The 12,707-nt window shown below is 41.1% G+C and overlaps 1 protein-coding gene across 1 annotated transcript in view; it reads left to right on the top strand.

Annotated features, from left to right (window-relative positions):
• The first annotated feature begins 438 nt into the window (after positions 1-438).
• RLF (RLF zinc finger) overlaps positions 439-12,707 on the top strand; it is an 83,155-nt gene continuing 70,886 nt past the window's right edge. Inside the window, exon 1 of the mRNA XM_023221247.2 lies at positions 439-700. Coding sequence (XP_023077015.1) covers positions 464-700 — 237 coding nt within the window. The 5' untranslated portion in view covers positions 439-463. The remainder of the gene's footprint in view (positions 701-12,707) is intronic.

Below are 12,707 nucleotides of genomic sequence, written 5' to 3'. Positions count from 1 at the left end.
GTCCGTCCTTTCGCCCACTGACTTGAAATGCCGTCTTTATCATAAACCAAGTTCCCTTGATGTTACTCTTCATTTCGGCCTCACAATCTTCGCTTATTTTCCTTCTACCAGGGATGCTTTTCGCTATGTTCCTTTCAGGGCTACCTTCCTCTTGTCCCTTCAGATCGCAGTTCAAATGTCTTCCCCCTCATATCCAGATTGCTCTACAGGCATTTCTGGCTCCGTGATCCCATGACCTCAAAGTGGTCTAGGTGGGCACAGCCTCTGGCCAGTTGTTGCTGGGTTGTTGTCAGGACTGGTGATGCGTAGGCCACTGAGAGGAGGAGCACCCGGAGTCCGAATGACGGAATCAGGCGGGCGCCCGCGTCGCTAAGGAGTGCGTCACCATGCGCGGGCGGACGGGGGCAGGGCCAGGGCTGAGTCACGTGGCTTGGTTGCCTACGCGCTGGTGGGCCGTGGGAAGATGGCGGACGGAAAGGGAGACGCTGCCGCTGTCGCCGGAGCTGGGGCTGAGGCTCCGGCGGTAGCGGGAGCCGGAGATGGAGCCGAGACTGAGTCCATGGTTCGGGGTCATCGCCCCGTATCTCCAGCGCCGGGAGCCTTGGGACTGCGGCCGTGTCTGTGGCAGCTGGAGACAGAGCTGAGGGAGCAAGAGGTGTCGGAGGTCTCATCTTTGAACTACTGCCGGAGCTTCTGCCAGGTGAGGGGCTGACTGGCTGGCTGAGGGCGGCGGGGCGGGGAAGTCAGGGAAAGAGGCCCTGGATCCTCTGCAAGCAGCCAGGTCCGAACTGAAAGGCGCCACCTTAGTGACTCGCCGCGCCCCCGGGCCGGGAAGGCCCAGCTTGGAAGCTCGACCGCTGGCCCCCCTGCGCCACTGCCCGACTTTGGCCACCCCTGGGGCGTTTTGCTCTGAGCCTTACTGAGATCTCGGAGGGCCCTGGCGGGTCCCTGGAAGGGCTGTGCCCTGTCGCCGTTGCCTGTGTCCTGACCGGGTGGTTGGAGCGCCACTGCCCCCTGAGGGATTGATTGCTTGTCCCTGCCGGGAGATCCTTTTTTGAGTGGAGTGCAGATCTCCGAACTGTTAAACCCGGGTTTTTCTGAATAATCCAGAGAGGTGTGTTGGGGCCAGAGATTTATTTTTGGAGTTAACATCTTTTGGGCTCCTAAAAGGTATGACAGTTGGCTTCGAAAGGCGTCTAGGGCTTTCTGATTAGGGATTGTGGAGCCGGTTGGTTGGCTGTTTTTTTCTTTTTCTTTCTTTCTTTCTTTCTTTTTTTTTACGTTTAAGCTGTTCTTTTGTCTTTTCTGTATTTCTTTGAGAGGATTGTGCTACCGAGAATAAGGCTGACTCTTTGGGTAGAAGAGGATGGGAAGAGGGATGTAGAGTGTGGCCTCTTTTGGCAGTCGTATGATCATTTCTGTGCCATGGTGGGTCCTAACCTATGATTACATATTTATGGGTGTGTTTAGTCTCCATGACCACTGCGAGATTTTTCTGTATGTTTTCAAGTCTTTTACAAATATGAATATCGGCCATTATTATTTCTACTTCCAATGTTTGTTCTATCAGGTTTCAGAGGCACCTCTCTGCTCCTTATCTGTTGTACCTTAGAAAATGCAAAATAATCATAGTATGTTGGTACTTGGAGTCTTAATAAGTAGTCCAGTATGCTGAATAAATTGCGGCGTTCTAAAATAATGATTTTGGGGGGCAGTTTGCTCTGTTGGTCCAGAGTAGAATAAAAGTTAGCTTGCTTGGTTGCTTTTCTCCCTCTGCTGAGACAGAAGCACCTCATCTCTTTGAATGGGATTTTGTCCTTACTCATGGAAACATGGATTGTACCACTCCAGTTTTTGTGTGTACAACCTGCAACATTGCCCTGTACTATTAAATGTTAATGTGTTGTTCTCAGCTTCCTTAGTAGTAATCATCCTTGTTTAGTAAGCTAATTTATTTTACAAATTTTTACTGACTTTATAGGGTAGTGCCGGGGACTTTACTAAGTGCTGGGGAAACATGAGTAAGATAGCACTTAGCCTTGATGAACTTACAAGTTGGTGGGAGGTGGTAGAAATGACAGTATTTCCAGTGCGGTTTTGGTAATGATTGAAAAGGAGGTGTTGTAGAGACAATGGTGAGGAGAGAGCCCTCATGGAATATCCTGATGGGAAAGACAATTAACTAGTAAAAATAAGTAAAAAGATTAATTATAAATTGTAATATGTGCTTAGAAAGAAGTAACTGGGAGAGGCCACTTTAGATAGTAGACCCTGTGAGCTGCAAGGATGAAAATGAGTCAGGTGAAGGTCTCGGGTGGGGAAGCATCCCAGTGCCAAAGGTAGAGATTGGTCAGGACCCAGAATGCTATGGGAGAAGGGGAAACTAATGGAAGGAGAGTGGTGGTGCAGAAAACAACTGTGGGTTTTGGGTAAGGCTTCTAAGCTTGAGTTGTCTCCCTGGAAAGATGACAAGAATGAATGTAACCAGTCACATTGAAGCTTGTCAAGGAATCACATATATATGTATTCTGCTTTATGTCTAGTGCTTGCAACTGCAGTTTTATTTAACGTAATATTTTAATGTCTTGAATCTTGGTGACACCAGAGATGTGATGACCCAGAAGAATTTTTAAAAGAAAGCATGTGTAATTAATTTGTCTTTTCTATGAAGTTTTTTTTTTACCTAAAATTTTTCCAAAAATTGTTTCTTAGACTAATAAATGAAATAAGAACAAGTATTCCTGTAGCACTATATTGTAATAGAAAGTACATGGGATTGGAAGTTAGTTGGATCTTGACTGTGACTTTACCACTTCTTAGCTAATAATCTTAGGTAACCATGTCTGCAAAACTATCTTATTTTCTGACCTTTATCTCCTTATAATGCTTTATACAATCAGAATAGAAAGTTTGTGTACAAGTCTTCACAAAATTTGTCATATTTTTGACACAATTTTTCCCTGTAGTCCAGATAAAATCAACTATGTCCTTGATGACCCGATACAGAAAAAGTAAAAATTGTATGAAGAAGCAGGAAAATTTTCACCATCAATAAATTTTGTTGAATAACTCTTGGTTTCACATTTGAAAAAAAGAATAAGATTCTTCTTTCATTCACTTAAGGAGCACTGATGGTGTGACAGTTCTGAAGATGGGAACCTAGTTAAGACAATTTTCTTGGACTCTAGGAGAGGAGCACATAATATATAAAGATAGGTAGTAGGCATTTTTACATTATCATGAAGGCCTGACCCCTGCTTATGGGATGCTTAATACTACAAATGTATTTTCATCAGTTATTTAGTTAGAAATGTCCTAGAGACTTAGATTGTACCAAGCAGATCCCTTTTGCAACATCCTGGGACCATATTCTCTCCAACTCTTGCAGCACTTAAAAGAAATGGCTCTATCTTTGGAATTGCACCAAATCAAGAAATAAACTAACATATGAGTGAATAGAGAAGCTTGTCTCATTCTGGGCATATTTTCAATTTTCATATGTTTGTGAAGATGATAAAATGAAACACTGAAAGTAATAGTTACTAAGAAAATGATACTTAGGTCAAACTGTATTCAGTGAAAAATTGTATTAAGTGACTATGGGATGTGGTTTGTTTTTTCTCTTTCCTTCAGTTCCTTTTGTGAAACCACTGCCCAGACAGTGTGGATAAGATTAACTTTAGAAAACAGTCTTTCTTTGTTTTCCTGAAAAATTGATGATGTCTTCTCAAGTTTTTGCTGTATTTTGGGGACCAAGATTCCTTAAGTTTAACAATTGGTGTCTCTATTTGTAACAGAAATTTTGAAGACTTTTTTTTAAGTAAACTTCATTATCAAAATTGGAATTGTTGGGTGATTATATGATTACACTTTGAGAATACTAGGCAAAGTAATTTTATGACTAAACCATGTTTATATGAGACACTTTTAGGTTCAAGACTAACAGTGACTTCGTAGATTTTTAATGGCTAAAATAAGTAAGTACTACATTGAAATTTCCATTTTTCCTAGATTAGTGATGGAGTACAAGGGCTGTGAGTCAGATAACCTGTGTACTGGCTTCACTATTGAAATAGTTGTGTAACCTTGGTCATGTTATTTTCTTTAAACCTTAATTCTTTTGCAATTGGATAATAGTACTTATGTTTTGTATGCAGATTCATTGTTGTAAGGACTTAATAAGAAAATCTCTATTTTAAAAAATACCTCCAGAATTGTCTGTGTTATCCAGATTTCTTAGCTTTGTAGCAAAAAGTTTTCACAACCTTGGTCTCAGCATGCTTTTCAACCCTCCCCTGTCTCATCACCTGAATCCAACCGTTTACTCCTATTCAGGAGTTCTTTACTTGGAGTCAGTCCATGGACCAATGTGTGATTGCAGTTATTCCTGTGATTAAAATTTTGTCTGTAACTTTCCAAGCACATTATTTTGAGAAAGATGATTTTAATTTTCATTTGACTTTTCAAGATCCAATAAACGTATTAACTACATTAACAAGATCTCAGGCCATGCCTTTCCCTTTCATTGTGAGGTTCTCTCATTTTCCGCATGGGAGATTTTTCTTCTTTAGGGCCCAGTATAAATGTCATCCCTTCTGTGAAGCTTTTCCTGATTCACCAGATAGATTTCCTCTTATTTGTTTGGGATTTTTTTTTTTCCTTGACACTTTGTGTATACCTATAGTTTTAATTCTTAATTTTATTGCTGTTACTGTCTTCTTTCAGGTTTTCTCCTATTGCAGCCACCTCTTCACTAATCTCTTGTTTTCTGACTGACATTATCTGCAGTTCATCTTTGTATTCTTTCTAAATTATAAATATAATCTTGTTAGTCACTTTATTCCCTAAAATGCCTCTATTTTTTCCCCCCCAAAGGCAAGATAAAGTTCAAACTTATTAGCTTGGTATACAAAGCCTTTTAGAATCTGAACCACCAACTCCCATTTTTCCAGCCTCATTTAGAAAGTTGGTTTGATCCCACTTTCACCACTGTGTCCATTTCTCACTTTGCCTGAATAACCCAGGGTCTTCCTTTCCCTATCTACCTATTTATCCTTCAAGACCTGGCTCAAATATTAGGGTCTTTCAGAAGCTTTTTCTGATTTCAGCAGGCAGTATTAGGTGGTTCTTTCTCCAATGTATTCTGTTAGCTTCTAGTACATAAACGTGGTACCTAAATATTTGTTTCCATGTTTGTCTTTTGTATTGACTTATAAATCAACAAGAGCAGGGATCTTGTTTATTTTTTTTTTTTTTGTATACTTAGTACCTAGCAATTAGTACAATGCCTGTCACACAAAACTGATTTGTTAAATGGATTGTATTGTAGGGACTTCATGATACACACATGAGATATACACTTAAAAAACAGTACTTTAGGGGGAACACCTAATGTAAAATCTATTATGTAAAAAACAAATTTACCATAAGAAATTACTATAAAGGGAGAGGATGTGGAGAAATAGGAACACTTTTACACTGTTGGTGGGACTGTAAGCTAGTTCAACCATTGTGGAAGACATTATGTGGCAATTCCTCAAGGATCTAGAACTAGAAATACCATTTGACCCAACCATCCCATTGTTGGGTATATACCCACAGGATAATAAATCATACTGCTATAAAGACACATGCACACATATGTTTATTGTGGCAGTATTCACAATAGCAAAGACTTGGAACCAACCCAGATGTCCATCAGTGATAGACTGGATTAAGAAAATGTGGCACATATACACCATGGAATACTATGCAGCCATAAAAAAGGATGAGTTCATGTCTGTAGGGGCATGGATGAAGCTGGAAACCATCATTCTGAGCAAACTGTCACAAGGACAGAAAAGCAGACACCACATGTTCTCACTCATAGGTGGGAATTGAACAATGAGAACACTTGGACGCAGGGTGGGAAACATCACACACTGGTGCCTATCGTGGGGTGGGGAGTGGGGGAAGGGATAGCATTAGGAGATATACCTAATGTAAATGATGAGTTAATGGGTGTAGCACACCAACATGGCACATGTGTACATACATAACAAACCTGCATGTTGTGTATATGTACCCTAGAACTTAAAGTATAATTAAAAAAAAAAAGTTAATATAAAGGAACAGGATGAGCTTTTGGCCATTTCTTGGAGACATTACTTATCAACCTCAGCCTACATTCATATAATAATGTACACATTTACATGTGTGCAGTGAGGAATAGCATTGATGGAGAGAGAAAATGAGAGGCCTAGTATTGAGGAAGAGTTAGCCACCTAACAGGACAATAGTTTGGAGATGCCAAGATGGGAATAATCAGTCTGCTTACCTTGAGGTTGATGGCCATGAAGGCTCTTGAGCCTTACCTCTCTCATATTTCAATAAGTTTTTAATGCACTAGCTTCTCTTCTTGTACTGCCTTCTTTTTAGTGATATTTAAATAGTAACTACATGACAAGTAGTTCTCCATAGCAAAAGCTAGCTTTGTAATGCACATGACAAAAACATAGTATAAATATGACCCGTGGAGCAGTGAAAACTTCGGGTGCTGTCATTTGCTGTGGTACCATCTTGTCTCTTACTGTATACTGTGACCTCTAGTGGTTTCTGTTTCTTCCGTGGATCATACTCTTTTGAATAGTGTTGACAAAAACTGAATAGAAAGTACAACTTACTGCAAGGCTGCAAAGACTAAAACGTGTTTTATTTTCATTCAGCTCTAGACGCTTGTCACCTTTACCAGTGACCTTCCTTGACTGTCTTATCTAAAATAGCACTTCCCCATTGCCTTTCACCTCTTTAAGTATTACTTTATTTTCCTTCAGATCACTACTGATCTTGTATGTCAGTCTCCCCAACTGGGATGTAAGTGCCATGAAGGTGTTGGCTTTTATTTACCTAGTGCCTAGTCTCTAAAACTTAGTGGGTACTCACTAAACGCCTGTTGATCTTTATCTCCTCCCTTTCCTGTATCTCCCACTCTTATTTTTGAGAGTAATAAGCAAGTCTTAACTGTCTTTATCAAGAAATAGGGACATTTGGCCAGCTGTGGTGGCTCACGCCTGTAATCCCCACCAGCACTTTGGGAGACCAAGGCGAGAGGATCCCCTGAGCCCCAGAGTTCAAGACCAGCCTGGGCAACATGGTGAGACCTTGTCTCTACAAAAAAAGTTAAAATTAGCCAGTTGTGGTAATGCATACCTGTGATCCCAGCTACTCAGGAGGCTGAGGCAGGAGGATCACTTGCGCCCGGGAGGTTGAGGCTGCGGTAAGCCATATTCGCGCCACTCTACTCCAGCTTGGGTGACAAAGTGAGACCTTGTCTCAATAAATAAATAAATAGATAGATAGAAAGATACTTTTTTGCTTGTTTGTTTGTTTGTGATAGAGTCTTTCTGTGTTGCCCAGGCTGGAGTGCAGTGGTAAGGTCTCAGCCCACTGCAACCTCCGCCTCCTGGGTTCAAGCAGTTCTCGTGCTTCAGTCTCTAGAGTGCCTGGGACTACAGGTGCTTGCCACCATGCCCAGCTAATTTTTGTGTTTTTAATAGAGACGGGGTTTTGCCATGTTGGCCAGGCTGGTCTCGAACTTCTGGACTCAAGTGATCTGCCCACCCCGGCCTCCCAGAGTGCTGGGATTACAGGCGTGAGCCATTGTGCCTGGCCAAGAGAGAAGGAGACATTTTTTTGTCAACCAGTTTATCCTGCTTCCCAGCAGGGACCACACCTTATTGTTCTTTGAATCTTGATCAACTAAGAGTAGAACCTTATTTTTATTATATAATAAAATATTTCATATAAAATACATTAAATTTTGTATAAATAATATGTTTTGGCCATGCACGATGGCTCACGCCTGTAATACCAGCACTTTGGGAGGCCAAGGCAGGTGGATCACCTGAGGTCAGGAGTTCGAGACCAGCCTGGCCAACATGGTGAAACCCCGTCTCTACTAAAAATAGAAAAAATTAGCTGGATGTTTTGGCAGGCACCTGTAACCCCAGCTACTCAGGAGGCTGAGGCAGGAGAATCACTTGAATCTGGGAGGCAGAGGTTGCAGTGAGCAGAGATTGTGCCATTGCACTCCATCCTGGGCAACAAGAGCAAAACTCCATTTCAAAAATAATGATAGTAATATGTTTTAACATAAATAGAAATTTATATAATAAAACTTTCATTGCTGGCACAAGGCCAACATACAATCCAGTATACGAAAAATTTGAGGGCCTAAGTAATTTATTGAGGATCTTTTTGTGTGCCAAGCCCTCAAGTAGGTAGTGTGATTTTCATTTTACAGATAGAAAACAGGTCCAGAGAAGTTAAGTAACTTTCCCAGGATCACACAGCTGGTAAGTGGTGGTGAGTTCTTTAGACTCTAGAGCCTATGTTCTTTTTTCTTGTATCAGAATTTCCTAAACTGTGTTTCACTCCATGTGATATATTTATTAATAAGTGCTTCTTGAAATAAGGGTTCTATGTTCATGTAAGTTGGGATAAACTTTTTTTTTTTTTTTTTGAGTTGAAGTTTCGCTCTTGTTGCCCAGGCTGGAGTGCAGTGGCGTGATCTCAGCTCACTGCAACCTCCGCCCCCCGGGTTCAAGTGATTCTCCTGCCTCAGCCTCCCAAGTAGCTGGGATTACAGATGCTCACCACCACACCTGGCTGTTTGTATTTTTAGTAGAGATGGGGTTTCATCATGTTGGCCAGGCTGGTCTTGAATTCCTGACCTCAGGTGATCCACCCCCCTCACCCTTCCAAAGTGCTGGGATTACAGGCGTGAGCCACCATGCCCGGCCATGGGATAAGCGTTTTAAATGTTAAAATACATTGTGAATTTCCAAGAGAGACATTTGCCAAACTTATCAGGTCTAGAACATTTTGCCATATTCTGAAGCCTTTATCAGCTCAAGAGTCACATTTTTTTTTTACTATAATAAAGCAAAGTGCAGAGGTGAAGAGGTGATTGCCTTGTCTTTCTGCCTGCCACTGACTTTTAATTGTTTAGTTTTAGCCTAAAACGTGATTCTGAGCTTTTTTTTTTTGTTGTTTTTTTTTTGAGACAGGGTCTTGCTGTGTTGCTCAGGTTGGAGTGCAGTGGTGCAATCACAGCTCACTGTAGCCTTGTTAGCCTCAACCTCCCAGGCTTAAGCAGTCGTCCCAACCTAGCCTCTCTAGTAGCTGGGACCACAGGCGCACCACCACACCCTGCTAATTTTTGTATTTTGTAGAGACAGGGTTTCGCCATGTTGCCCAAGCTGGTTTCAAACTGCTGAGCTCGTGATCCTTCCTCCTCAGCCTCCCAAATTGCTGGGATTACAGGTGTGTGCCAACTCGCCCGGCCTTCTTTAATTCTTTAGGCATGTTTCCTTCGGTTCTTTGAATATACAGTTGGTTCTCGCTATTTGCGGATTCTGTATTTGTGCATTAGCCTACTTGCTAAAATTTATTTGTAAAACCGGCTGACTCTGACTGAGCTTTTTATGAAAAAATTTCTCCTCCGAAGGTTTTGCAGGGATTAAATTATGTGTATTGTTTCATATGAAAAATATTTTAGTGTGTTATAATTTGGGGAAAGTTGAGAATGAGTTATACTTCAGACGTATCTTGAGTCAAGATTTATTCTTACAGGTTTACCTATATTGCTGCAACATAGTTAGGCTGGGATTACTAATGTATTTGTTTATTTCTCCCCACTTTTGTGCTAACTCTGATTACTGTCTTTTTGAGTGCTATTCTTGTCAATATTATTATTATTATTTGGATCTAGCAGCTTATGGTGCTGACATTTGATTTGATAGTTGTTTTTTTGTTTGTTTCAATTTAGAGACAGGATCTTACTTCCTTGCTCAGGCTGGAATGCAGTGGTACAATCTTAACTCACTGTAACCTCAAACTCTTAGGCTCAAGTCATCTCCCACCGCGGCTTCTCAAATATCTAGGACTGCAGGTGCATGCCATAGTGCCCAGCTACTTTAAAAATAATTTTTGTAGAGACAGGGTCTTACTCTATTGCCCAGGCTGGTCTTAAACTTGAGGCCTTAAGTGATCCTTCCACCTCAGCCTCCCAAGGCACTGGGATTAGAGACGTGAACCACCACTCCCAGCCTGATTTCTTGGTATTCTTACTCCTAAGGAAATAACCTGAATATGTCATATTAGCCAGCACAATTTCTTATTAATGTGGACATTTGTTATGAGAATTATTATCGCATATGATAAAATGTATATCCTTGCTTGGGAATTGCATTTTTATGATATATAATTTTATAAAATAGGCATATTTTTGTGATTCCATTTCATCATCTTTGCTTTTTTCATATATATGTTTAGAATATATATAAGGTATCCTAAAGTTATTTTATTTTATTTTTTTTGAGACGGAGTCTCGCTCTGTCACCCAGGCTGGAGTGCAGTGGCCGGATCTCAGCTCACCGCAAGCTCCACCTCCCGCGTTCATACCATTCTCCTGCCTCAGCCTCCCGAGTAGCTGGGACTACAGGCGCCCGCCACCTCGCCCGGCTAGTTTTTGGTATTTTTTTAGTAGAGACGGGGTTTCACCGTGTTAGCCAGGATGGTCTCGATCTCCTGACCTCGTGAGCCGCCCGTCTCAGCCTCCCAAAGTGCTGGGATTACAGGCTTGAGCCACCGCGCCCGGCCGGTATCCTAAAGTTATAAAGCAAACATAAATATTTTAGTTTTGTGACTCAAAACTAGTGGGTGCTCATTCTAGAAACTTAAAACAAGATTTACAAATAGATGAATTAGATAGTGAAAGTACCGTATAAAGTCACTTAATAGCTTGGTGTATTTATCAGATTTTTGGAAAAATACGTATAGAATATGCGTTTATATAAATATTACAGTTTCTAATTGTGCAAACAACTCATGCATACATTCTAATTGTTAAAAATTAGAACAGTATCAAAGGGGAGAATAAGAAGTAAAAGCTCCTGTCATACACACTTTTATGTACTCCAGTGCTACCTTTTCCTAGGTAGACCATTGTTAACAATTTAGGAATGCATATCTATAGAATGTTTCTATATGATGTGTACATATATATGTACTATTTTTAGAAAAAATGGTTTCAAGCTTATATACTAAAACCTGCTTATTTCATTATTGTAGCCATCTTTTCATGTAGAATATGTGTAGACTTACTGTAATTAAGAAATAAATGCGGCCGGGCGCGGTGGCTCAAGCCTGTAATCCCAGCACTTTGGGAGGCCGAGACGGGCGGCTCACGAGGTCAGGAGATCGAGACCATCCTGGCGAACACGGTGAAACCCCGTCTCTACTAAAAAATACAAAAAAAACTAGCCGGGCGAGGTGGCGGGCGCTTGTAGTCCCAGCTTCTTGGGAGGCTGAGGCAGGAGAATGGCATAAACCCGGGAGGCGGAGCTTGCAGTGAGATGAGATCCGACCACTGCACTCCAGCCTGGGCGACAGAGCGAGACTCCGTCTCAAAAAAAAAAAAAAAAGAAAGAAAGAAATGCATAGTATTCCATCAGAAACTGCATTGATTTTAAATTCTACAGGTAGCAACACTTTCAACACTCTTAACTAAAAAAAAATTTTTTTAAACTATAAAAGTACTTCTTGAGGCAAAAAATACAGTACAGAGGGTTTAAGGAAAAGTAAAAGCCTCTTTCCTTCTGCCCACAATCTTTCCATTCGCCTCCCAGAGGAAATGACTGTTAACAGTCTCGTGTGTCCTTAAAAACACAAATACTTACCCTTTTGCAATTTATTTTTTAATTTGATATGTTGACCCTTTATCAGTACATTTTGAGCATACACCATAATTTAAACATTTGTGTTATTTTGTTATTATAAACAGTGTCCCATGAACTTAGTTAAATATTAAGTGCTGCAAGGTCAGGAGATCGAGACCATCCTGGCTAACACATTGAAACCCAGTCTCTACTAAAAATAAAAAAAAAAACAGCCGGGCGTGGTGGCGGGCGCCTGTAGTCCCAGCTACTCAGGAGGCCGAGGCAGGAGAATGGCGTGAACCCGGGAGGCGGAGGTTGCAGTGAGCCGAGATCGCGACACTGCACTCTATCCTGGACTACAGAGCGAGACGCCGACTCAAAAACAAAAATGACTGGATTAAACAGGATGTTTAAGTTTTGATGGATACTTGCCTGTACTCTATCCTGGGCAACAGAGCGAGACACTGTCTCAAAAAATAAATAAATTAATTAATTAATTAAAATTAAGTGCTGGTTATTTCTATCCAAAACATAAATCTGGAATTGAAATTGCTGGATTAGGCTGGGTGCGGCGGTTCACACCTATAATCCCAACACTTTGGGAGGCCAAGGCGGGTGGATCACCTGAGCTCAGGAGTTCGAGACCAGCCTGGCCAACATGGTGAAACTCTGTCTCTACTAAAAATACAAAAATTAGCCGGTAATCCCAGCTACTCTGGAGGCTGAGGCAAGAGAATTGGTTGAACCCAGGAGGCAGAGGTTACAGTGAGCCGAGATTGCGTCACTGCACTGTATCCTGGGCGACAGAGTGAGATGCCGACTCAAAAACAAAAATGACTGGATTAAACAGGATGTTTAAGTTTTAATGGATACTTGCCTGTACTCTATCCTGGGCAACAGAGCGAGACACTGACTCAAAAAAAGAAATTACTGGATTAAGAGAATGTTTAAGTTTTGATGGATACTTGCCTACAAAAAGTTGTTTTTTTTTTTTTTTTTTTTTTTTTT

This window comes from Piliocolobus tephrosceles, chromosome 1 (assembly GCF_002776525.5).
Source record: "Piliocolobus tephrosceles isolate RC106 chromosome 1, ASM277652v3, whole genome shotgun sequence".
NCBI lineage: Eukaryota > Metazoa > Chordata > Mammalia > Primates > Cercopithecidae > Piliocolobus > Piliocolobus tephrosceles.
Note: the sequence above shows the minus strand (reverse complement) of the source record. Positions and strands in the feature narration are given on the sequence as shown.